This window comes from Salmo salar, chromosome ssa10 (genome assembly GCF_905237065.1).
Source record: "Salmo salar chromosome ssa10, Ssal_v3.1, whole genome shotgun sequence".
NCBI lineage: Eukaryota > Metazoa > Chordata > Actinopteri > Salmoniformes > Salmonidae > Salmo > Salmo salar.
This window is the reverse complement of record NC_059451.1, coordinates 121,576,286-121,603,785: the sequence shown is the minus strand read 5'-3', so window position 1 is coordinate 121,603,785 and position 27,500 is coordinate 121,576,286. Positions and strand designations below refer to the sequence as shown.

Here is a 27,500-nt window from a genome sequence, read left to right as displayed (position 1 = left end):
TGAGCCGGACGAGAGGTTGGAGATACCATAGCATACTGTTAGAGACAGGTCCTTCTACATACCGTAGCATACTGTTAGAGACAGGTCCTTCTACATACCGTAGCATACTGTTAGAGACAGGTGAACAGGTCCTTCTACATACCGTAGCATACTGTTAGAGACAGGTCCTTCTACATACCGTAGCATACTGTTAGAGACAGGTCCTTCTACATACCGTAGCATACTGTTAGAGACAGGTGAACAGGTCCTTCTACATACCGTAGCATACTGTTAGAGACAGGTCCTTCTACATACCGTAGCATACTGTTAGAGACAGGTCCTTCTACATACCGTAGCATACTGTTAGAGACAGGTCCTTCTACATACCGTAGCATACTGTTAGAGACAGGTGAACAGGTCCTTCTACATACCGTAGCATACTGTTAGAGACAGGTCCTTCTACATACCGTAGCATACTGTTAGAGACAGGTGAACAGGTCCTTCTACATACTGTAGCATACTGTTAGAGACAGGTGAATAGATACTCCTACATACCGTAGCATACTGTTAGAGACAGGTCCTTCTACATACCGTAGCATACTGTTAGAGACAGGTGAACAGGTCCTTCTACATACCGTAGCATACTGTTAGAGACAGGTGAACAGGTCCTTCTACATACCGTAGCATACTGTTAGAGACAGGTCCTTCTACATACCGTAGCATACTGTTAGAGACAGGTCCTTCTACATACCGTAGCATACTGTTAGAGACAGGTCCTTCTACATACCGTAGCATACTGTTAGAGACAGGTCCTTCTACATACCGTAGCATACTGTTAGAGACAGGTGAACAGGTCCTTCTACATACCGTAGGATGCTGTCATCATGGGCAGCGCTGGGCACAGGGGCATCAGCGGGGCTGACTGGCAGGTCCACATCAGGCTGGCCTGGCTGGGCATATACTGGCTTGGGTTCTGAGAAAACACACACACACACACACACACACACACACACACACACACATACACACATACACACATACACACACACACACACATACACACACACACACACACACACACACAAAATCAACTGTACTGTGTACAGACATCCATGCACTATTCCCACAAGAGAGTGAATGGAGGTTCAGATGTAGGTTAGAGAGACCACAATACATCTGGTCTTCACACTAACCTAATCTCAATACCCACAATACATCTGGTCTTCACACTAACCTAATCTCAATACCCACAATACATCTGGTCTTCACACTAACCTAATCTCAATACCCACAATACATCTGGTCTTCACACTAACCTAACCTCAATACCCACAATACATCTGGTCTTCACACTAACCTAATCTCAATACCCACAATACATCTGGTCTTCACACTAACCTAATCTCAATACCCACAATACATCTGGTCTTCACACTAACCTAATCTCAATACCCACAATACATCTGGTCTTCACACTAACCTAATCTCAATACCCACAATACATCTGGTCTTCACACTAATCTAATCTCAATACCCACAATACATCTGGTCTTCACACTAACCTAATCTCAATACCCACAATACATCTGGTCTTCACACTAACCTAATCTCAATACCCACAATACATCTGGTCTTCACACTAACCTAATCTCAATTCCCACAACACACCAACACAGTACACAGTTACTGGCAGTGGTTAGGCCTACCAGTTACTGGCAGTGGTTAGGCCTACTAGTTACTGGCAGTGGTTAGGCCTACTAGTTACTGGCAGTGGTTAGGCCTACTAGTTACTGGCAGTGGTTAGGCCTACTAGTTACTGGCAGTGGTTTGGTCTACTAGTTACTGGCAGTGGTTAGGCCTACCAGTTACTGGCAGTGGTTAGGCCTACTAGTTACTGGCAGTGGTTAGGCCTACTAGTTACTGGCAGTGGTTAGGCCTACTAGTTACTGGCAGTGGTTAGGCCTACTAGTTACTGGCAGTGGTTAGGGCCTACCAGTTACTGGCAGTGGTTAGGCCTACCAGTTACTGGCAGTGGTTAGGCCTACCAATTACTGGCAGTGGTTAGGCCTACCAGTTACTGGCAGTGGTTGGGCCTACCAGTTACTGGCAGTGGTTAGGCCTACCAGTTACTGGCAGTGGTTAGGCCTACCAGTTACTGGCAGTGGTTAGGCCTACCAGTTACTGGCAGTGGTTAGGCCTACCAGTTACTGGCAGTGGTTAGGCCTACCAGTTACTGGCAGTGGTTAGGCCTACCAGTTACTGGCAGTGGTTAGGCCTACCAGTTACTGGCAGTGGTTAGGTCCTACTAGTTACTGGCAGTGGTTAGGCCTACCAGTTACTGGCAGTGGTTAGGCCTACCAGTTACTGGCAGTGGTTAGGCCTACCAGTTACTGGCAGTGGTTAGGCCTACCAGTTACTGGCAGTGGTTAGGCCTACCAGTTACTTGCAGTGGTTAGGCCTACCAGTTACTGGCAGTGGTTAGGCCCTACTAGTTACTGGCAGTGGTTAGGCCTACTAGTTACTGGCAGTAGTTAGGCCTACTAGTTACTGGCAGTGGTTAGGCCTACCAGTTACTGGCAGTGGTTAGGCCTACCAGTTACTGGCAGTGGTTAGGCCTACCAATTACTGGCAGTGGTTAGGCCTACCAGTTACTGGCAGTGGTTGGGCCTACCAGTTACTGGCAGTGGTTAGGCCTACCAGTTACTGGCAGTGGTTAGGCCTACCAGTTACTGGCAGTGGTTAGGCCTACCAGTTACTGGCAGTGGTTAGGGCCTACCAGTTACTGGCAGTGGTTAGGCCTACCAGTTACTGGCAGTGGTTAGGCCTACCAGTTACTGGCAGTGGTTAGGCCTACTAGTTACTGGCAGTGGTTAGGCCCTACTAGTTACTGGCAGTGGTTAGGCCTACTAGTTACTGGCAGTGGTTAGGCCTACTAGTTACTGGCAGTGGTTAGGCCTACTAGTTACTGGCAGTGGTTAGGCCTACCAGTTACTGGCAGTGGTTAGGCCTACTAGTTACTGGCAGTAGTTAGGCCTACTAGTTACTGGCAGTGGTTAGGCCTACCAGTTACTGGCAGTGGTTAGGCCTACCAGTTACTGGCAGTGGTTAGGCCTACCAGTTACTGGCAGTGCTTAGGCCTACTAGTTACTGGCAGTGGTTAGGCCTACCAGTTACTGGCAGTGGTTAGGTCCTACTAGTTACTGGCAGTGGTTAGGCCTACCAGTTACTGGCAGTGGTTAGGCCTACCAGTTACTGGCAGTGGTTAGGCCTACCAGTTACTGGCAGTGGTTAGGCCCTACTAGTTACTGGCAGTGGTTAGGCCTACTAGTTACTGGCAGTAGTTAGGCCTACTAGTTACTGGCAGTGGTTAGGCCTACCAGTTACTGGCAGTGGTTAGGCCTACCAGTTACTGGCAGTGGTTAGGCCTACCAATTACTGGCAGTGGTTAGGCCTACCAGTTACTGGCAGTGGTTGGGCCTACCAGTTACTGGCAGTGGTTAGGCCTACCAGTTACTGGCAGTGGTTAGGCCTACCAGTTACTGGCAGTGGTTAGGCCTACCAGTTACTGGCAGTGGTTAGGCCTACCAGTTACTGGCAGTGGTTAGGGCCTACCAGTTACTGGCAGTGGTTAGGCCTACCAGTTACTGGCAGTGGTTAGGCCTACCAGTTACTGGCAGTGGTTAGGCCTACCAGTTACTGGCAGTGGTTAGGCCTACCAGTTACTGGCAGTGGTTAGGCCTACTAGTTACTGGCAGTGGTTAGGCCTACTAGTTACTGGCAGTGGTTAGGCCTACCAGTTACTGGCAGTGGTTAGGCCTACCAGTTACTGGCAGTGGTTAGGCCTACCAGTTACTGGCAGTGGTTAGGCCTACCAGTTACTGGCAGTGGTTAGGCCTACCAATTACTGGCAGTGGTTAGGTCTACCAGTTACTGGCAGTGGTTGGGCCTACCAGTTACTGGCAGTGGTTGGGCCTACCAGTTACTGGCAGTGGTTAGGCCTACCAGTTACTGGCAGTGGTTAGGCCTACCAGTTACTGGCAGTGGTTAGGCCTACCAGTTACTGGCAGTGGTTAGGCCTACTACTTACTGGCAGTGGTTAGGCCTACTAGTTACTGGCAGTGGTTAGGCCTACCAGTTACTGGCAGTGGTTAGGCCTACCAGTTACTGGCAGTGGTTAGGCCTACCAGTTACTGGCAGTGGTTAGGCCTACCAGTTACTGGCAGTGGTTAGGCCTACTAGTTACTGGCAGTGGTTAGGCCTACCAGTTACTGGCAGTGGTTAGGCCCTACTAGTTACTGGCAGTGGTTAGGCCTACTAGTTACTGGCAGTGGTTAGGCCTACCAGTTACTGGCAGTGGTTAGGCCTACCAGTTACTGGCAGTGGTTAGGCCTACCAGTTACTGGCAGTGGTTAGGTCCTACTAGTTACTGGCAGTGGTTAGGCCTACCAGTTACTGGCAGTGGTTAGGCCTACCAGTTACTGGCAGTGGTTAGGCCTACCAGTTACTGGCAGTGGTTAGGCCTACCAGTTACTGGCAGTGGTTAGGCCTACCAGTTACTGGCAGTGGTTAGGTCTACTAGTTACTTGCAGTGGTTAGGCCTACCAGTTACTGGCAGTAGTTAGGCCCTACTAGTTACTGGCAGTGGTTAGGCCTACTAGTTACTGGCAGTAGTTAGGCCTACTAGTTACTGGCAGTGGTTAGGCCTACTAGTTACTGGCAGTGGTTTGGTCTACTAGTTACTGGCAGTGGTTAGGCCTACCAGTTACTGGCAGTGGTTAGGCCTACTAGTTACTGGCAGTGGTTAGGCCTATCAGTTACTGGCAGTGGTTAGGCCTACCAGTTACTGGCAGTGGTTAGGCCTACCAGTTACTGGCAGTGGTTAGGCCTACCAGTTACTGGCAGTGGTTAGGCCTACTAGTTACTGGCAGTGGTTAGGCCTACCAGTTACTGGCAGTGGTTAGGCCTACCAGTTACTTGCAGTGGTTAGGCCCTACTAGTTACTGGCAGTGGTTAGGCCTACTAGTTACTGGCAGTGGTTAGGCCTACTAGTTACTGGCAGTGGTTAGGCCTACCAGTTACTGGCAGTGGTTAGGCCTACCAGTTACTGGCAGTGGTTAGGCCTACTAGTTACTGGCAGTGGTTGGGCCTACCAGTTACTGGCAGTGGTTAGGCCTACTAGTTACTGGCAGTGGTTAGGCCTACCAGTTACTGGCAGTGGTTAGGCCTACCAGTTACTGGCAGTGGTTAGGCCTACTAGTTACTGGCAGTGGTTAGGCCTACTAGTTACTGGCAGTAGTTAGGCCTACCAGTTACTGGCAGTGGTTAGGTCCTACTAGTTACTGGCAGTGGTTAGGCCTACCAGTTACTGGCAGTGGTTAGGGCCTACTAGTTACTAGCAGTGGTTAGGTCCTACTAGTTACTAGCAGTGGTTAGGCCTACCAGTTACTGGCAGTGGTTAGGGCCTACTAGTTACTGGCAGTGGTTAGGCCCTACTAGTTACTAGCAGTGGTTAGGCCTACCAGTTACTGGCAGTGGTTAGGCCTACCAGTTACTGGCAGTGGTTAGGCCTACTAGTTACTGGCAGTGGTTAGGCCTACCAGTTACTGGCAGTGGTTAGGCCTACTAGTTACTGGCAGTGGTTAGGCCTACCAGTTACTGGCAGTGGTTAGGCCTACCAGTTACTGGCAGTGGTTAGGCCTACCAGTTACTGGCAGTGGTTAGGCCTACCAGTTACTGGCAGTGGTTAGGCCTACCAGTTACTGGCAGTGGTTAGGCCTACTAGTTACTGGCAGTGGTTAGGCCTACTAGTTACTGGCAGTGGTTAGGCCTACCAGTTACTGGCAGTGGTTAGGCCTACCAGTTACTGGCAGTGGTTAGGCCTACCAGTTACTGGCAGTGGTTAGGTCCTACTAGTTACTGGCAGTGGTTAGGCCTACCAGTTACTGGCAGTGGTTAGGCCTACCAGTTACTGGCAGTGGTTAGGTCCTACTAGTTACTGGCAGTGGTTAGGCCTACTAGTTACTGGCAGTGGTTAGGCCTACCAGTTACTGGCAGTGGTTCTGACCTGGTAGAGGTGGTAACTGTTTCTCCTCCCTGGTGGCCGGCTGCTCCAGGGGTTTTGGCAGGGCAGGAACCTCCTCCGCTAACTTGGCTGGTACCGCCGTCGGCTTCAAGATCCTCTCCTCCTCACGACTTCTGTGATTGGAGACAAAAAAATATAAAATAAACAGAGCTTTTTGTTGTTGTGTTTTTGTTGAATATATTTGATGTATGTGCATGTGATCCCAGTGGGAATTGAACCCAGGAACTGGTATGCCATTGTTAGTGCCAAACTCTTAGCAACTGAGCCAACACAGGACCAGGGATGTGGCGTCACCTATATATGCGTCTCAACGTTTTAACTGCAGTGGACAACATGTAAAGGCCGTAGAGATTAGAAGGAAATAAATAACAATGAGGATGTGTTGAATGCTTTTAAATTTGATTTGATTTGATAAATAAATGTGATTTTATCTGTCCTATTTGAAAGTGTTTTTTTGTTTTTTTGCATATCCCAACTTTTCATGAGACCCCCTCAGAGAAGAGGCGCTCTCGAGTGCTGCAGCGGTCTAAGGCACTGCATCTCAGTGCTAGAGGCGTCACTACAGACCCTGGTTCGATTCCAGGCTGTATCACAACCGGCTGTGATTGGGAGTCCCATAGGGCGGCGCACAATTGGCCCAGCGTCGTCCGGGTTAGGGTTTGGTCGGGGTAGAATTTGTTCTTAATTTCCTAGTTAAATAAATAAATACATCTTCAGAGAGAGGGGTCACGGCCAAGGCGTCACGGCCAAGGTCTGCCATTATAAATGACAACCCCAGGAGCAATTAGGGTTAAGTGTCTTGCTCAAGGGCACCGGCAGATTTTTCACCTAGTCGGCTCGGGGATTCGAACCGGCAACCTTTCGGTTACTAGCTCAATGCTCTAATCGCTAGGCTACCTGCCGCCTTGTGTGTGTGATTGTGTGTAGCTGCACTGTGGCCTTGAAGGTCACTGTTTGTTTTTTTTCTTCTCCTTTGTACTCTATTTTTAGACAGGCATATCTGAGGTGATGGAGGTGAGGAGAGAGGGAGAGAAAGAGGGAGGGCGAGAGAGAGAGATGGTGAGAGAGAGGGAGGGGTGCGAGAGAGAGGGAGGGCGGGAGCGAGCGAGCGAGAGGGAGAAGGAGAGAGAGGGGGGAGGGCGGGAGTGAGAGGGTGAGCGAGAGAGAGAGAGAGAGAGAGAGAGAGAGAGAGAGAGAGCGAGAGAGAGAGAGCGAGAGGGTGAGAGAGAGAGCGAGAGGGTGAGAGAGAAGGAGAGAGCGAGGGTGAGAGAGAAGGAGAGAGAGAGAGAGAGAGAGGGTGAGAGAGAAGGAGAGAGCGAGAGCGAGAGCGAGAGAGAGAGAGAGAGAGAGAGAGAGAGAGAGGGTGAGAGAGAAGGAGAGAGAAGGAGAGAGCGAGGGTGAGAGCGAGAGCGAGAGAGAGAGCGAGAGAGAGAGAGAGAGAGAGAGAGAGGGTGAGAGAGAGAGAGAAGGAGAGAGAGAGAGAGAGGATTATGTGTACTCCAGGTGCACCTCACTGTGCCTCTGGCTGAGAACCAGTAAAGGTTGGACAAACAGATTATTAACCCGGAGGTCAGAATGATTTATCCCAAACTGAAACAAACATACAGCCTGGTCCAAGAGCTGCTTCTGATGTCTTGCCAATTCCTATTGTCATTTGGCGTGATAATGACCATCGGACTTGGCTGTAGAGCACAAACTAATCTGGGACAAGGTCAACAAACAATATTCTTCAGATGATCGCTCACAAACATACATTCTGTTTTAAGTTTTAAGCGGTGAAATCTGTTTGGAAAATCTGTTAAATCAGTGAAATCAGCAAAGAAATCAGTAAGGCTTGGTTCTGTTGGTGGGTAAGGAAACAGTGGATCAGTAAGGCTTGGTTCTGTTGGTGGGAGGGGAAACAGAGAATCAGTAAGGCTTGGTTCTGTTGGTGGGAGGGGAAACAGAGAGAATCAGTAAGGCTTGGTTCTGTTGGTGGGTAGGGAAACAGTGGATCAGTAAGGCTTGGTTCTGTTGGTGGGAGGGGAAACAGAGAATCAGTAAGGCTTGGTTCTGTTGGTGGGAGGGGAAACAGAGAATCAGTAAGGCTTGGTTCTGTTGGTGGGAGGGGAAACAGAGAGAATCAGTAAGGCTTGGTTCTGTTGGTGGGTAGGGAAACAGTGGATCAGTAAGGCTTGGTTCTGTTGGTGGGAGGGGAAACAGAGAATCAGTAAGGCTTGGTTCTGTTGGTGGGAGGGGAAACAGAGAGAATCAGTAAGGCTTGGTTCTGTTGGTGGGAGGGGAAACAGAGAATCAGTAAGGCTTGGTTCTGTTGGTGGGTAGGGAAACAGAGAATCAGTAAGGCTTGGTTCTGTTGGTGGGAGGGGAAACAGAGAGAATCAGTAAGGCTTGGTTCTGTTGGTGGGAGGGGAAACAGAGAATCAGTAAGGCTTGGTTCTGTTGGTGGGAGGGGAAACAGAGAATCAGTAAGGCTTGGTTCTGTTGGTGGGAGGGGAAACAGTGATCAGTAAGGCTTGGTTCTGTTGGTGGGTAGGGAAACAGAGAGAATCAGTAAGGCTTGGTTCTGTTGGTGGGAGGGGAAACAGAGAGAATCAGTAAGGCTTGGTTCTGTTGGTGGGAGGGGAAACAGAGAATCAGTAAGGCTTGGTTCTGTTGGTGGGAGGGGAAACAGAGAATCAGTAAGGCTTGGTTCTGTTGGTGGGAGGGGAAACAGAGAATCAGTAAGGCTTGGTTCTGTTGGTGGGTAGGGAAACAGAGAATCAGTAAGGCTTGGTTCTGTTGGTGGGAGGGGAAACAGAGAGAATCAGTAAGGCTTGGTTCTGTTGGTGGGAGGGGAAACAGAGAATCAGTAAGGCTTGGTTCTGTTGGTGGGAGGGGAAACAGTGATCAGTAAGGCTTGGTTCTGTTGGTGGGGAGGGGAAACAGAGAATCAGTAAGGCTTGGTTCTGTTGGTGGGGAGGGGAAACAGAGAATCAGTAAGGCTTGGTTCTGTTGGTGGGGAGGGGAAACAGTGGATCAGTAAGGCTTGGTTCTGTTGGTGGGAGGGGAAACAGAGAGAATCAGTAAGGCTTGGTTCTGTTGGTGGGGAGGGGAAACAGTGGATCAGTAAGGCTTGGTTCTGTTGGTGGGTAGGGAAACAGAGAGAATCAGTAAGGCTTGGTTCTGTTGGTGGGGAGGGGAAACAGAGAATCAGTAAGGCTTGGTTCTGTTGGTGGGTAGGGAAACAGAGAGAATCAGTAAGGCTTGGTTCTGTTGGTGGGTAAGGAAACAGTGGATCAGTAAGGCTTGGTTCTGTTGGTGGGTAGGGAAACAGTGGATCAGTAAGGCTTGGTTCTGTTGGTGGGTAGGGAAACAGGGGACTGAGGTAAGTGAGGTCTGGTCTGGTGGTACCAGTGGCCTCTGGTCAGAGAGATCAGAATTACTGAGCAGCTCCAACCTCCCTCATTACATGACAAAAAAATACAAAATGAGATGTTTTATTGTCACATACACTGGATAGGTGCAGTGAAATGTGTTGTTTTACAGGGTCAGTCATAGTAGTACAGTAACCCTGGAGCAAATTACTACTGCCCAGAGTCCGGTACAACTCCACTGGTAAACTACTGCCCAGAGTCCGGTACAACTCCACTGGTAAACTACTGCCCAGAGTCCGGTACAACTCCACTGGTAAACTACTGCCCAGAGTCCGGTACAACTCCACTGGTAAACTACTGCCCAGAGTCTGGTACAACTCCACTGGTAAACTACTGCCCAGAGTCCGGTACAACTCCACTGGTAAACTACTGCCCAGAGTCAGGTACAACTCCACTGGTAAACTACTGCCCAGAGTCCGGTACAACTCCACTGGTAAACTACTGCACAGAGTCCGGTACAACTCCACTGGTAAACTACTGCCCAGAGTCTGGTACAACTCCACTGGTAAACTACTGCCCAGAGTCCGGTACAACTCCACTGGTAAACTACTGCCCAGAGTCCGGTACAACTCCACTGGTAAACTACTGCCCAGAGTCCGGTACAACTCCACTGGTAAACTACTGCCCAGAGTCTGGTACAACTCCACTGGTAAACTACTGCCCAGAGTCTGGTACAACTCCACTGGTAAACTACTGCCCAGAGTCCGGTACAACTCCACTGGTAAACTACTGCCCAGAGTCCGGTACAACTCCACTGGTAAACTACTGCCCAGAGTCTGGTACAACTCCACTGGTAAACTACTGCCCAGAGTCTGGTACAACTCCACTGGTAAACTACTGCCCAGAGTCCGGTACAACTCCACTGGTAAACTACTGCCCAGAGTCTGGTACAACTCCACTGGTAAACTACTGCCCAGAGTCTGGTACAACTCCACTGGTAAACTACTGCCCAGAGTCCGGTACAACTCCACTGGTAAACTACTGCCCAGAGTCTGGTACAACTCCACTGGTAAACTACTGCCCAGAGTCCGGTACAACTCCACTGGTAAACTACTGCCCAGAGTCTGGTACAACTCCACTGGTAAACTACTGCCCAGAGTCCGGTACAACTCCACTGGTAAACTACTGCCCAGAGTCTGGTACAACTCCACTGGTAAACTACTGCCCAGAGTCTGGTACAACTCCACTGGTAAACTACTGCCCAGAGTCTGGTACAACTCCACTGGTAAACTTTATTCAACACATCCTGGCTAGAGAGGAAAAACAACTTTATTCAACACATCCTGGTGGAAAGAAGCCTAGAGGTTAGAGCGTTGGACTAGTAACCGAAAGGTTGCAAGTTTGAATCCCCGAGCTGACAAGGTAAAAATCTGTCGTTCTGCCCCCTGAACAAGGCAGTTAACACACTGTTCCTAGGCCGTCATTGTAAATAAGAATTTGTTCTTTACTAACTTGCCTAGTTAAATAAAGGTAAAATTTTAAATCCTGAACAGAAGGACCTGTGCTGAGGCCCTTCATTGCCTTGGCTAGGCTACCTGAAAGAACCTTCCACTCCATACCACTAACCTCCTGGAACTTAGTGTCAAAACATACAACTAACCTCCTGGAACTTAGTGCCAAAACATACCACTAACCTCCTGGAACTTAGTGCCAAAACATACCACTAACCTCCTGGAACTTAGTGCCAAAACATACCACTAACCTCCTGGAACTTAGTGCCAAAACATACCACTAACCTCCTGGAACTTAGTGCCAAAACATACCACTAACCTCCTGGAACTTAGTGCCAAAACATACCACTAACCTCCTGGAACTTAGTGCCAAAACATACCACTAACCTCCTGGAACTTAGTGCCAAAACATACCACTAACCTCCTGGAACTTAGTGTCAAAACATACAACTAAACATACCCCAATTTTGTGGAATCCAATTGTTAGTTACAGTCTTGTCTCATCGCTGCAACTCCCGTACGGACTCGGGAGAGGCGAAGTTCACTCTGCGCCCGCCCCGACACAGGATTCGCTAGTGCGCGATGGGACAAGGACATCCCTGCCGGCCAAACACTCCCCCTAACCCGGACGACGCTGGGCCAATTGTGCGCCACCCCATGGACCTCCCGGTCGCGGCCGGCTGCGACAGAGCCTGGACTCGAACCCAGAATCTCTGGTGGCACAGCTAGAACTGCGATACAGTGTCTTAGACCACTGCGCCACTCGGAAGGCAACAACCTCCTGGAACTTAGTGTCATAACAACAGTGTATTCACTAATACCCTTTACAGACAGACTTTACAGTATGTTGCCTGTAAAAACAAACTATGGAAATGCTTTTTAGAGCCCAATTCATACAGTTACATTTTTACCACATTCATGCTGGGATCAGCCTTTTACTGTACATCTCCCGTTCATGCTGGGATCAGCCTTTCACTGTACATCTCCCGTTCATGCTGGGATCAGCCTTTTACTGTACATCTCCCGTTCATGCTGGGATCAGCCTTTTACTGTACATCTCCCGTTCATGCTGGGATCAGCCTTTTACTGTACATCTCCCGTTCATGCTGGGATCAGCCTTTTACTGTACATCTCCCGTGCACGTGGCGGCGACTGTAGGCGTGGTCCAATGTGGGTGGAGATCTAGTTTAATGAATCCATTGAATATACACCATCACAAAGAAACCCATTATTAAATGTGTTTTAGGCCGGTCCTAAGAAACATTATAAAGACGAATAAAATGCATTTTGAGTTTGAGTTATGTTCGTAGACCGAGACGGCCATTTCAAAATGTTGATTTTAGGACCCCACTGTACCTGAACTGTCCAATAACTAACTCACATTTTTTCTTTGCAGAACGTTCTGCTACGGTATGCACAAATGATTACGACCCAGGTCACTCACAGACCAGACCCCCGATAAATCAATCTGCCCTAACTTCTCCTTAACGACCCAGGTCACTCACAGACCAGACCCCGATAACGCAATCTGCCCTAACTTCTCCTTAACGACCCAGGTCACTCACAGACCAGACCCCCGATAAATCAATCTACCCTAACTTCTCCTCTCCTCTTCTCATCCCCTCAATAACTCAACTCTCCAGTCTCAAACTCCCTAAAATGCTTCACCGCCAAAATACTACGGACTAGATTCCTTAAAACATGTCCCTCTTCTTTGTGTCTTAAATCGGCTATCGTGTTCCCACTGACCTCACAAGACAAACTGGTTGAAACAGGCATGAACAGACATAGCAGTTGCTCACCCACAATCCACAGGGACTAGTGTCACGTCAACAGTGAATGACGGGGCCCATTGTTAAAAGGATTGTGCCAAACATGCGATCTCTCTTCACACACACCAAACAGACGCTACACACACACACACACACACACACACACACACACACACACACACACACACACACACACACACACACACACACACACACACACAGAGTGAGATTGTGTGACAACTTTACACAGGCAGTGACAGTGGCCTTGTTGGAGCCCTGAGCAGAACAAGACCCAACCCTCAATAATTGATGTACAGCGTGTGTGTGTGTGTGTGTGTGTGTGTGTGTGTGTGTGTGTGTGTGTGTGTGTGTGTGTGTGTGTGTGTGTGTGTGTGTCTCAGTGTAAAACCATGGCTGTTAACTGAGCACTGATTTCCTGATATCAGCCTCAATGTCAAACTCTTTTTTGTATTTTTTTGTGCTGAGTTTATAACCAGCCGTATTCAGGACAGAGATATATTCTTCATGGAAATCTTTCTCTGTAAGAAGGGGAGAAATATAGGGGTGTTTTGAATGAATCTAAACTCATAAACTACGCGATCTACATGAAGTACTAAACCCTCTACTGAATCGAGTTACTATTCTGTCAGATAACAAGTACAGCGGGGCTCTACACAGCGGGGCTCTACACAGCGGGGCTCTACACAGCGGGGCTCTACACAGCGGGGCTCTACACAGCGGGGCTCTATACAGTGGGGCTCTACACAGTGGGGCTGTGGGGCTTTACACAGTGGGGCTCTACACAGCGGGGCTCTACACAGCGGGGCTCTACACAGCGGGGCTCTACACAGTGGGCTCTACACAGCGGGGCTCTACACAGCGGGGCTCTACACAGCGGGGCTCTACACAGCGGGGCTCTATACAGTGGGGCTCTACACAGTGGGGCTGTGGGGCTCTACACAGCGGGGCTCTATACAGTGGGGCTCTACACAGCGGGGCTCTACACAGCGGGGCTCTACACAGCGGGGCTCTACACAGCGGGGCTCTATACAGCGGGGCTCTACACAGCGGGGCTCTACACAGCGGGGCTCTACACAGCGGGGCTCTACACAGTGGGGCTCTACACAGCGGGGCTCTACACAGTGGGCTCTACACAGAGGGGCTCTACACAGCGGGGCTCTACACAGCGGGGCTCTACACAGCGGGGCTCTACACAGTGGGGCTCTACACAGTGGGGCTGTGGGGCTCTACACAGCGGGGCTCTACACAGCGGGGCTCTACACAGCGGGGCTCTATACAGTGGGGCTCTACACAGTGGGGCTCTACACAGTGGGGCTCTACACAGTGGGGCTCTACACAGCGGGGCTATACACAGCGGGGCTCTATACAGTGGGGCTCTACACAGTGGGCTCTACACAGCGGGGCTCTACACAGTGGGCTCTACACAGTGGGGCTCTACACAGCGGGGCTCTACACAGCGGGGCTCTACACAGCGGGGCTCTACACAGTGGGCTCTACACAGCGGGGCTCTACACAGCGGGGCTCTACACAGCGGGGCTCTACACAGTGGGCTCTACACAGCGGGGCTCTACACAGCGGGGCTCTACACAGCGGGGCTCTACACAGTGGGGCTCTACACAGTGGGGCTCTACACAGTGGGGCTCTACACAGTGGGGCTGTGGGGCTCTACACAGCGGGGCTCTACACAGCGGGGCTCTATACAGTGGGGCTCTACACAGTGGGGCTGTGGGGCTCTACACAGTGGGCTCTACACAGTGGGGCTCTACACAGTGGGGCTCTACACAGCGGGGCTCTACACAGCGGGGCTCTATACAGTGGGGCTCTACACAGTGGGGCTGTGGGGCTCTACACAGCGGGGCTCTACACAGCGGGGCTCTACACAGCGGGGCTCTATACAGTGGGGCTCTACACAGTGGGGCTGTGGGGCTCTACACAGTGGGGCTCTACACAGCGGGGCTCTACACAGCGGGGCTCTACACAGCGGGGCTCTATACAGCGGGGCTCTACACAGCAGGGCTCGACACAGTGAGGCTCTATACAGTGGGGGCTCTATACAGTGGGGGCTCTATACAGTGGGGGCTCTACACAGTGGGGCTCTACACAGTGGGCTCTACACAGTGGGCTCTATACAGTGGGCTCTATACAGTGGGGGCTCTATACAGTGGGGGCTCTATACAGTGGGGGCTCTACACAGCAGGGCTCTATACAGCGGGGCTCTACACAGCGGGGCTCTACACAGTGGGGCTCTATACGTGGGGGCTCTATACAGTGGGGGCTCTACACAGTGGGGCTCTACACAGCGGGGCTCTACACAGCGGGGCTCTACACAGTGGGGCTCTACACAGTGGGGCTCTACACAGTGGGGCTGTGGGGCTCTACACAGTGGGCTCTACACAGTGGGGCTCTACACAGTGGGGCTCTACACAGCGGGGCTCTACACAGCGGGGCTCTATACAGTGGGGCTCTACACAGTGGGGCTCTACACAGCGGGGCTCTATACAGTGGGGCTCTACACAGTGGGGCTGTGGGGCTCTACACAGTGGGGCTCTACACAGCGGGGCTCTACACAGCGCGGCTCTACACAGCGGGGCTCTATACAGCGGGGCTCTACACAGTGGGGGCTCTACACAGTGAGGTCTACACAGTGGGGCTCTACACAGTGGGGTCAAGGGAAAGGGCTGTCCAACTTACGGTATTCTCCAACTGAAATGTCTTTGTTAAGTGGGCAAAAAAAACAAAAAACAGGACAATAAAGACACTTAAGAAAACCTTAAAAACATCTCAGTTTTTCAGCGGTCAAAACTGTTGGAAATGTTTTGCCCAGTTGGTCAAAACAGTGCAAAGGCTCAAAGAACTCAAAGGCTAATTATGATATTTTGCTAAATTATTGGCAAAATATCTGATCTGATGGGTCATAAGACCATTTAGTGGAAAAATATCAGAATTGGGCTGCCTGTGTAAACGCAGCCAAAGAGCCTCTGAGTTTTAATGCAGGGTTTTTTCTGGATCGAAAAGGGGCTCAGGTGGTTGGAGTGAATTTTAGAGGGCCCCATCTTGGCAGTTGTTACGTGTTACGTTTTTCTTGTTCCCCATTTTTCCCCTGCTAGTGTGTTTGTCTTGGGCATTACAGGTGTACCGAGTTGCGGCTAACGATGGTGGGCGTGGCTGTAGCTGATTACAGAGAGGATATCTGTTTGCCGTGTGAGAAGAGAGAGAGGAGAGAGAGAGAGAGAGAGAGAGAGAGGAGAGAGGAGAGAGAGAGAGAGAAGAGAGAGAGAGAGAGAGAGAGAGAGAGAGAGAGAGAGAGAGAGAGAGAGAGAGAGAGAGAGAGAGAGAGAGAGAGAGAGAGAGAGAGAGAGAGAGAGAGAGAGAGAGAGAGAGAGAGAGAGAGAGAGAGAGAGAGAGAGAGAGAGAGAGAGAGAGAGAGAGAGAGAGAGAGAGAGAGAGAGAGAGGACACTTGTTTTTGTTTGATTATTTGTGTTAATTTCCTTGTGTTTCAGCCTGTCCTCCTGAGGTGCTCCACCCTACCTAGGTCCTGGAGAAGGGAAAAGGTAGATCTGCCCATGGGTGTACATTCTCACGTAGATAACCCATTGTTTTATACACTAGGTTAGCCGGGCGGGTGTCACCCTTGTATTTTTCTTGGAACCAGGTAGGACAGTGGGTTAGGGTTTAGAGTTTGTTAGGAAGGATTAGGAACCAGGTAGGACAGTGGGTTAGGGGTTTAGAGTGTGTTAGGAAGGATTAGGAACCAGGTAGGACAGTGGGTTAGGGTTTAGAATGTGTTAGGAAGGATTAGGAACCAGGTAGGACAGTGGGTTAGGGTTTAGAATGTGTTAGGAAGGATTAGGAACCAGGTAGGACAGTGGGTTAGGGTTTAGAATGTGTTAGGAAGGATTAGGAACCAGGTAGGACAGTGGGTTAGGGTTTAGAATGTGTTAGGAAGGATTAGGAACCAGGTAGGACAGTGGGTTAGGGGGTTTAGAGTGTGTTAGGAAGGATTAGGAACCAGGTAGGACAGTGGGTTAGGGTTTAGAGTGTGTTAGGAAGGATTAGGAACCAGGTAGGACAGTGGGTTAGGGTTTAGAGTGTGTTAGGAAGGATTAGGAACCAGGTAGGACAGTGGGTTAGGGGGTTTAGAGTGTGTTAGGAAGGATTAGGAACCAGGTAGGACAGTGGGTTAGGGTTTAGAATGTGTTAGGAAGGATTAGGAACCAGGTAGGACAGTGGGTTAGGGTTTAGAATGTGTTAGGAAGGATTAGGAACCAGGTAGGACAGTGGGTTAGGGTTTAGAATGTGTTAGGAAGGATTAGGAACCAGGTAGGACAGTGGGTTAGGGTTTAGAATGTGTTAGGAAGGATTAGGAACCAGGTAGGACAGTGGGTTAGGGTTTAGAATGTGTTAGGAAGGATTAGGTAGAAGAGGAGGGACCTTTTGTTTATTTTCATTACTTGGACCCCGAACCCAAACATTTCCCTTCTCTTACCTTCCCTTGTTGTGGTTGTTTTGGTTCTTATTAATTATTTATGGGTGTGTTATATTGTTTATTTAACTAATTCACTAAACATCCCCTGAGGGTTAAAATTGAGTTCTGGTTGTGGTCTGATTTATTTATCGCTCATTGCACCCCACATTTCTTCCCTTTTCATCTGGTTTACCTGGTGTGTTTAGGCCCAGGCATTTACGTCTCCTCCTCAGACGAGCTACACCCGAGGGGAGAACGTAATAGCAGTGTAGAGATTTTTTTGCATTTGTAAGCCAATTTCCTGCAATTCTATAAATTTGTCCATGGAGCGGAGAAAAAAATGTTTCCGTTTTTAAAGCCAATTTCCTGCAATTCTACATATATGGGTCCATATTAATTTTCTACATTCTTTATATCTGGTTTAAGTTGTTTAAGTTACACTGAAAGCGTTTTTCCCCCCCCATCCTGAAAATGTATGTAAAAATTAAAAATAAAAAAATAAATAATAATAATAATAAATATATATATAATACATTTGGACTTGGGCGAGCCGATGAAACATTTAGTTCGGCCCGCCCTGTACTGTGTAGCAGCAAGGTGGTGTTTACCTGCCGTTGCTGATCTGTGGAGGGGATTGTCTGGAGTGGTCGGAGGGGTCAGACCGTCTGTCAGGGGAGCGCGACCTTCCGCTACGATGTCTGTCATGGGATCGGTTGGAATGGTCGGACGCCACCGAATGGATATCTGAAATGTCTGTCGTTCAGACGCACACAAGAAGAAAAAAAACACAATATTTCAACAACATATGAAAAATATAGAGGAAAGATAGCTAGTCAGTTGTACAACTGAAACATGTCTTCCATATAGTGATGTCATTCAGCAGACGCTTGTAACCATAGCGAATAACAGCCATGGCTGCATACAGTTTACATACGGGTGGTCCTGGAATATGAAAGTACAGGTTGTTGTGCATTTCAACTTCGATGGGGCTTTGCCTTTCAGCACAACGCACGCACACCCACCCACCCACCCACCCACCCACGACCCTACGGCATTTAGCCTTTTCCAGCACTACGAAACAGCGTGCGCGCACACACACACACACGCACGCACGCACGCACACACACACACACACACACACACACACACACACACACACACACACACACACACACACACACACACACACACACACACACACACACACGGTGGGGGACAAAAGTATTTGATCCCCTGCTGATTTTGTACGTTTGCCCACTTACAAAGAAATGATCAGTCTATAATTTTAATGGTAGGTTTATTTGAACAGTGAGAGACAGAATAACAACAAAAATATCCAGAAAAACGCATGTCAAAAATGTTATAAATTGATTTGCATTTTAATGAGGGAAATAAGTATTTGACCCCCTCTGCAAAACATGACTTAGTACTTGGAGGCAAAACCCTTGTTGGCAATCACAGAGGTCAGACGTTTCTTGTAGTTGGCCACCAGGTTTGCACACATCTCAGGAGGGATTTTGTCCCACTCCTCTTTGCAGATCTTCTCCAAGTCATTAAGGTTTCGAGGCTGACGTTTGGCAACTCGAACTTTCAGCTCCCTCCACAGATTTTCTATGGGATTAAGGTCTGGAGACTGGCTAGGCCACTCCAGGACCTTAATGTGCTTCTTCTTGAGCCACTCCATTGTTGCCTTGGCCGTGTGTTTTGGGTCATTGTCATGCTGGAATACCCATCCACGACCCATTTTCAACGCCCTGGCTGAGGGAAGGAGGTTCTCACCCAAGATTTGACGTTACATGGCCCCGTCCATCGTCCCTTTGATGCGGTGAAGTTGTCCTGTCCCCTTAGCAGAAAAACACCCCCAAAGCATGATGTTTCCACCTCCATGTTTGACGGTAGAGATGCTGTTCTTGGGGTCATAGGCAGCATTCCTCCTCCTCCAAACACGGCGAATTGAGTTGATGTCAAAGAGCTCCATTTTGGTCTCATCTGACCACAACACTTTCACCAGTTGTCCTCTGAGTCATTCAGATGTTCATTGGCAAACTTCAGACGGGCATGTATATGTATTCTTGAGCAGGGGGACCTTGCGGGCGCTGCAGGATTTCAGTCCTTCACGACGTAGTGTGTTACCAATTGTTTTCTTAGTGACTATGGTCCCAGCTGCCTTGAGATCATTGACCAGATCCTCCCGTGTAGTTCTGGGCTGATTCCTCACCGTTCTCATGATCATTGCAACTCCACGAGGTGAGATCTTGCATGGAGCCCCAGGCCGAGGGAGATTGACAGTTCTTTTGTGTTTCTTCCATTTGTGAATAATCGCACCAAATGTTGTCACCTTCTCACCAAGCTGCTTGGCGATGGTCTTGTAGCCCATTCCAGCCTTGTGTAGGTCTACAATCTTGTCCTTGACATCCTTGGAGAGCTCTTTGGTCTTGGCCATGGTGGAGAGTTTGGAATCTGATTGATTGATTGCTTCTGTGGACAGGTGTCTTTTTTACAGGTAACAAACTGAGATTAGGAGCACTCCCTTTAAGAGTGTGCTCCTAATCTCAGCTCGTTACCTGTATAAAAGACACCTGTGAGCCAAAAATCTTTCTGATTGAGAGGGGGTCAAATACTTATTTCCCTCATTAAAATGCAAATCAATTTATAACATTTTTGACATGCGTTTTTCTGGATATTTTTGTTGTTATTCTGTCTTTCACTGTTCAAATAAACCTACCATTAAAATTATAGACTGATCCTTTCTTTGTCAGTGGGCAAACGAACAAAATCAGCAGGGGATCAAATACTTTTTTCCCCCCCACTGTATGTAGTGTCTCTCACCGTCTCTGTCGGAAGCGTTGGCTGATGGGATGCTGTCGTCCAGGTCTGGTATGTTCAGCAGCGTAGCTCTCTCGTCTCTCTGCACCACCATCTTTAGCTTGCCCTTTGACCTCTCAATCAGCTTCTTAGCATCTATCAACGACAGGTTCTCCGTCACTGTGCCGTTGATCTGAGAGGAAACAACCAATTAGTTACAGACGGTAAGAAATAACCTAATTAGACACGGCTTGGAGAAAACTACCAATTAGCTTGTCTGTGTGCAGGAGGTATTCAGCTGATTACGGAACAATGTGCTAAATCCTTCATCGAAGGATGTTTCCATCCAAGATTTCCTCATTCTCCCCCCCTCCCTCCTCTCACCTTCAGTACTACGTCACCCTCCTGTATATTTCAGTCCCTGGACGCCTCCTTCCCTCTCCCTCCTCCCTCTCTCCTCTCACCTTCAGTACTACGTCTCCCTCCTGCATGTTTCCGTCAAGGGCAACCACCCTCCTTCCCTCCTCCCTCCTTCCTCTCACCTTCAGTACTACGTCTCCCTCCTGTATATTTCCGTCCCTGGCCACCTCCTTCCTTCCCTCCCTCTTTCTCTCCCTCCCTCCCTTTCTCCCTCCCCCCTCCTCCTCCCTCCCTCCCTCTCTCCTTCAGTACTACGTCTCCCTCCTGTATATTTCCGTCCCTGGCCACCTCCTTCCTTCCCTCCCTCTTTCTCTCCCTCCTCCCTCTCTCCTCTCACCTTCAGTACTACGTCTCCCTCCTGTATGTTTCCGTCCCTGGCCGCCAGGCTCTCGGGGGAGATGTCCTTCACGAAGATGTGGCTGGCCAGGCGAAGGCCATATTCTGCTTACGGAGTGAACGAACAGCAACAAAGATAGTGTTAGCATAGCATAGTATGCTATAGCATGTTAGCATAGTATAGCATGCTATAGGATTTTAGCAATATAGCATGCTATAGCATGTTCGCATGGTATATAGCATGTTGACAATCACGCTCACGTCTGCTAGCTGCTGGTAGGAAACTATGGAGTTCTGAGAGGGCAGCAGTTGGTAGCAGCGGTTAGCATTAGCATCGCCAGGCCTTGGCACATACCAGTAGCCGCCAACGTGGGTCTTTGGAGCGTCTACCTTCTAATCTAACGGTCTAATTAATTCATTTAATATACATTTATACATATAATATACATTTATACATATACACCATTTAATATACATTTATACATTTATATTTAATTTACATTTAATATACACCATTTAATACACACCATTTAATATACATTTATACATATATATGTAATATACATTTAATATACATATACATTTAATATATACAATTTAATATACATTTATATATATATATATTTAATATACATTTAATATACACCAGGAAAAATAAATCCATTATTTAATTTAGGCAGGTCTTAAGAAATATTATGATACAAAAAAAAAAGATTTCTAAAGAACATTATATTCTTATTTTACAGTAAGAATATAATGGAATATAAGAGAATAAAATAGAAAGTATATTTCCCCCCCAAAAAATTATTAGTTAGTGTCTTGAGTGCTCACACGTGTGAAACGTGTAAAACTATGGTTATTCTACAAAAAAAATACAAAAAGTGGTATTTGGAAGCAGAGCCCATCCGTTCATTATTGAGAGTTGTTTGACAAATGTAGGTGTGTTAGAAACCTTATAATCTGCTCTTTCCGATTGGTCAGATACAGAAACCAAAACGTTTAGGTGTCTGCATACGACTCTGTATTAAAAAATATTTTAAAAATAAATAAAAATGTGAAGAAATAAACAAACAAAAAACACATGCTCTGTTCCCTGCCTTTGTGTTAATTACACAGATCTCGTCATTCACAATTTGACAATTGATAATATCGTCACTCATCAGACTATTGTCAATTTTATCTGGTCTTTAGGCTGTATCTAGCATTGTATGTTCTCAACTGTTTCCAAAGTTTTTCTGTCGTTTTGTTTCATAGCTGGTAGCTAATCACACAAAGAACTAGAAATCCTATTATATCCCACCTCTTGCAACAACACTGCCTTGGCTGGGGAGCTGAGCTCACTGTGATTGAAGTGCTGAAGATTTATTTTTAGTAGCACTGAACACAGGTATTAAAGTTGGTCTAATTTACTTTAAAAGTCTACTAAAGTGAGACTGTCCTTGTGGTTTTTTTTGTGGCTATTTTTATTGTTTTGTTCACAATGTTTGAGTTTGCTTCAACTGCTAATGAAGACACATCAGCCACTAGTCAGATTCTCTCTCTCTCACAGGCACACTGTCACCACGACAACAGCTCACAGGCACACTGTCACCACGACAACAGCTCAAGTACTTCGGTAGCTCCCCACCCTTAAAGGGGCAGCTGAAAATGTTTGTCTCATTTGTGTTATGTTGGTTAAAAGACTGAAAAATGAAATAAAACTTAGCAATATATCAGTTCTTACTAGTAAAACATGTATTTTGTCTTAAGAAACATTAAGAAACATGCGTATCCTTTTTTTATTTTTTTTTATTTACATTTTTGTATTTTTTTAAATGTAACTTTTATTTAACTAGGCAAGTCAGTTAAGAACAAATTCTTATTTACAATGACGGCCTAGGAACAGTGGGTTAACTGCCTTGTTCAGGGGCAAAAGGACAGATTTTTACCTTGCCAGCTTGGGGATTCAATCCAGCAACCTTTCGTTTACTAGTCCAACGCTCTAACCACTAGGGTACCTGCCGACCCTCCACTCTAACCACTAGGGTACCTGCCGACCCTCCACTCTAACCACTAGGGTACCTGCCGACCCTCCACTCTAACCACTAGGGTACCTGCCGACCCTCCACTCTAACCACTAGGGTACCTGCCGACCCTCCACTCTAACCACTAGGGTACCTGCCGCCCCAGTTGTTGGTGTAATTATGCATAAAAAAATCTGAGTGGCTGGTAGATCAAAATGTTTGTCTCAAGACCTGATCCCAACTAACCCTAACACTGACTAAACAATATATATCCTAACTAACACTGACTAAACAATATATATCCTAACTAACCCTGACTAAACAATATATATCCTAACTAACCCTGACTAAACAATATATATCCTAACTAACCCTGACTAGACAATATATATCCTAACTAACCCTAACGCTGACTAGACAATATATATCCTAACTAACGCTGACTAGACAATATATATCCTAACTAACCCTGACTAGACAATATATATCCTAACTAACCCTGACTAGACAATATATATCCTAACTAACCCCGACTAGACAATATATATCCTAACTAACCCTGACTAGACAATATATATCCTAACTAACGCTGACTAGACAATATATATCCTAACTAACCCCGACTAGACAATATATATCCTAACTAACGCTGACTAGACAATATATATCCTAACTAACGCTGACTAGACAATATATATCCTAACTAACCCTGACTAGACAATATATATCCTAACTAACCCCGACTAGACAATATATATATCCTAACTAACGCTGACTAGACAATATATATCCTAACTAACGCTGACTAGACAATATATATCCTAACTAACGCTGACTAGTAGTACTGAGCGATTAGTGTTTTTTGAGGTCGGTTTGGTTTCAGTTAAATTATTTTTAAAAAATAATCACAGTTTTCGATTTCAATTATTGTTTTATACATTAAATTCATTATGAAATAATGTCATTAAATTGATTACAGCTTTTTATGGAAATTCCAAAGCCCAAAAATAGTTAAATTATTCCATTGTTTGTCAGGTCCACATACTATAGAAAAATAGGAAATTATTATGAAATAATAATGTGGCTCAGTTGGTAGAGCATGGTGTTTGCAACGCCAGGGTTGTGGGTTCGATTCCCATGGGGGACCAGTACGGGGAAAAAAATAAAAAATGTATGAAATGTATGCATTCACTACTGTAAGTCGCTCAGGATAAGAGCGTCTGCTAAATGACTAAAATGTAAATGTAAAATATTTCAGTTGTGTTTATTACTTTATTTTATTTGATGACTTTATGTTTCAGTCCTTAAATCATCTCATCTCTGCTCAGGCAGTACCAGCCAGCCAAACAGCCAGCCAAACAGCCAGCCAGCCAACCATCCAGCCAGCCAGCCAGCCAGCCAACCAGCCAGCCAACCAGCCAGCCAGCCAGCCAGCCAGCCAGGCAACCAGCCAGCCAGCCATCCAATGTTCTCTTTTCTCCCCATACTGTACTGTCTTCAGTCATCCAATTTAGCTAGCCTAGCTTGCCTACGTGCTGTAGAGCTATTATACTAGCTTTATTATAATAGTTTAACAAAGTAGATAATTCATACTTTCACCAACTGTAAAAATAAATCCATCTTTGTCCGAGACGGATAAGAGCAGGCACAATGAATTATGGTTATTGTAGTTAATTACCACATTTCTGTGCTGAACTTGGGTTGAATATTTGCTTAATGAAAACTACAACTCCCTTTAGCATCCCAAAAATCCCAACTTTGTGATGCTCACCTTCATTCTTGCGGGACTTGACGAGGGTGACTTTGGCGGGCCGCGGGGGTTGGTTGAGTGAGCGCCGGTCGGAGCGCGGGGAGAGACTTCTCTCCCGTGAGCCGCTGCGTTCCCGCTCCCGGTCCCGCCTTCCCGCGCTCCTCCCGCTGCGCCGGGCCGAGGCCCCTCCTACACCGCTGTAGGCACTGGGGCCGCTGCGTGTGGAGCGCGTCTCGTATATCTCTTCGTCGTAACTGTCCTCCTCGTCCTCCTCATGCTCCGACATGGTCTCCCTCTCCCCCAGACGACCCATGGGTACATGCACCTTCCGCTTCCGTCTGATGGTCTGAAGAGGAAGACAACTTTAGCCCATTGTCATTAGATTACACACCAATTTCCTTTCCCCATTTCTTCCTCGTTATCTCTCTCTCTCTCTACAGGACGTTAGCCCCATAGAGACAAGATCTAGTACATAATAAGTGATATAATTACACCCCAAAACTTCCAGTTCTCTCTCTCTCTCTGGGGCATTCTGTGTCCAGTGGAAGTAGTAAGATATGACCTCCAGGTTTTAGCAGATCATTTGTGAGTCCCAAGCGTGCTATGCTCCAGGTATTAAGATAAAGGAATTGTCCAATTTATATTTAACAGCTGGATTTCATCAGTGCAAAAGAAACAGAGGACAGAGGACTTTTTTTTTTTTCATCTTAGGTTCCTCAAAACGATACTCACAATTTTTGCATTCTTGCCACTTTTCCGTAGCTGCTGGACTGCATATGCGTGTTCCACGTTGTCCATGGAGACGGCGTTGACCATCGTGACTCTGTCATTCTCCCTGGAAGGAAAGAGGAGAGCGAGAGACTTGTAAAACACCGTAAAACAACCACATGTATAAGCAATTGTTTTTTTATTGATACTGTCATTTTGATCTCATGGACTGTCAGTCTTCCCATCCATAGAACCTATCTATTCATCTGAGAACGGTTACATTTGTTCCAACCCACATCCCTCAGATTTATATCAAACCAAGGAAGCCGATGTGGTAATTAATCCCAGGAGAGGAGAGGAGAGGATCTTACTGCAGTAGGCCTTCGGCTGGCCCTCCCTTCAGGACGTCGGAGATGACGATGGAGGTCTCACCACTCTGGAAATGAGGGTTATCTCGACCTCCTGAGATGGCTATCCCAAAGCCAAACCCTGGTGCCTGGTGATACAGAGATGTTAAAGGGGATGTTAATGGTCTACCCTGGTGATACAGAGATGTTAAAGGGGATGTTAATGGTCTACCCTGGTGATACAGAGATGTTAAAGGGGATGTTAACGGTCTACCCTGGTGATACAGAGATGTTAAAGGGGATGTTAACGGTCTACTCTGGTGCCTGGTGATACAGAGATGTTAAAGGGGATGTTAATGGTCTACCCTGGTGACACAGAAACCCAAAGAGAGAGACAGAGACTAGCATCAGAACACTAGCATTCACAACAACGAGAGAGAGTTAGAGAGAGGGAGACAGAGACAGAGAGAGAGACAGTGAGTGAGAGAGAGACAGATAGAGACACAGAGCGAGAGAGAGAGAGAGAGAAGCATGTTAGAACACAATAACTGTATTCCTCACTAGTAAAACAGCTAGCGAGTTAGCTACTATTAAACAGCTAGCGAGTTAGCTACTATTAAACAGCTAGCGAGTTAGCTACTATTAAACAGCTAGCGAGATAGCTACTATTAAACAGCTAGCGAGTTAGCTACTATTAAACAGCTAGCGAGTTAGCTACTATTAAACAGCTAGCGAGTTAGCTACTATTAAACAGCTAGCGAGTTAGCTACTATTAAACTGCTAGCGTGTTAGCTACTATTAAACAGCTAGCGAGATAGCTACTATTAAACAGCTAGCGAGTTAGCTACTATTAAACAGCTAGCGAGTTAGCTACTATTAAACAGCTAGCGAGTTAGCTACTATTAAACAGCTAGCGAGTTAGCTACTATTTACCAAGTGAGATGTTTCTGTGAAGAACTAAAAACTCTGAGGTAGCCTAAATAATAACCTCATCACATTGGTACCTTGCAACTGTTTATCCCCCTCAAACAGTCACATATAGTAAGCTAGTTATTTACAGTTTCTACACTAGGTGAAGGTGAAATGGACAGACAGGGAAATAGGAGGAGTGGGGAGAGTGTGATTTGTATAGACAATCCATGCTTGTTGTGTTCATACGCCCAACCTTGGCCTGTATGGAAGGTCAAGTTGTGACATTTTGCTCTACAGCCCTGGTGAAAGCCCTATTTTAAGGAGAAAACAGACTGTGTTGACAAATGGTTAAAAGCAGCGTCCTATCGCCTCTGACCACAAAACATTGACCATTTTCGATTCATTTCAAGAGGATTTTACATGTTGAATCATCACTGTTTGTCGGCAACCAGCAGGTGATCTACTGTGCATGGCCGCCAGTCATAAAAGGTGCGTTTTGTCCTTTATACAGAGGAGAACCCTGTGACACCTAAGGCGATCGCATGCTTTCCGACCGAAACAGTTTGGAAGAGTTTGTGCATATAGTGCCTTCAGAATGTATTCAGACACCTTGACTTTTTCCACATTTTGTTACGTTACAGCCTTATTCTAAAATTGATTAAATTGTTTTTTCCCCCTCATCAATCTACACACAATATCCCATAATGACAAAGCAAAAACTGGTTTAAAAAAAACTGAAATATCACATTTAAAATAAGTATTCTGACCCTTTACTCAGTACTTTGTTTAAGCACCTTTGTCAGCGATTACAGCCTTGAGTCTTCTTGGGTATGAAGCTACAAGCTTGGCACACCTGTATTTGGGGGGTTTCTCCCATTTATTCTCTGCAGATCCTCTCATGCTCTGTCAGGTTGGATGAGGAGCGTCGCTGAACAGATATTTCCAGTCTCTCCAGAGATGTTCGATCGGGTTCACATCCGGGCTCTGGCTGGGCCACTCAAGGAAATTCAGAGACTTGTCCTGAAGCCACTCCTG

The 27,500-nt window shown here is 47.2% G+C and overlaps 1 protein-coding gene across 9 annotated transcripts in view; it reads right to left on the bottom strand.

Annotated features, from left to right (window-relative positions):
* The window catches only part of tjp1b (tight junction protein 1b), a 272,440-nt gene that overhangs the window by 54,443 nt on the left and 190,497 nt on the right, over positions 1–27,500 (bottom strand). For all 9 annotated transcript variants that reach the window (XM_045688618.1, XM_045688620.1, XM_045688621.1 and 6 more), the window contains 8 exons: positions 25,578–25,702; positions 25,231–25,333; positions 24,520–24,844; positions 20,747–20,853; positions 20,014–20,182; positions 17,793–17,937; positions 6,044–6,174; positions 847–952 (listed from right to left, as the gene is read on the bottom strand). In XM_045688618.1, the coding sequence (XP_045544574.1) occupies positions 847–952; positions 6,044–6,174; positions 17,793–17,937; positions 20,014–20,182; positions 20,747–20,853; positions 24,520–24,844; positions 25,231–25,333; positions 25,578–25,702 (1,211 nt within the window). The remainder of the gene's footprint in view (positions 1–846; positions 953–6,043; positions 6,175–17,792; positions 17,938–20,013; positions 20,183–20,746; positions 20,854–24,519; positions 24,845–25,230; positions 25,334–25,577; positions 25,703–27,500) is intronic.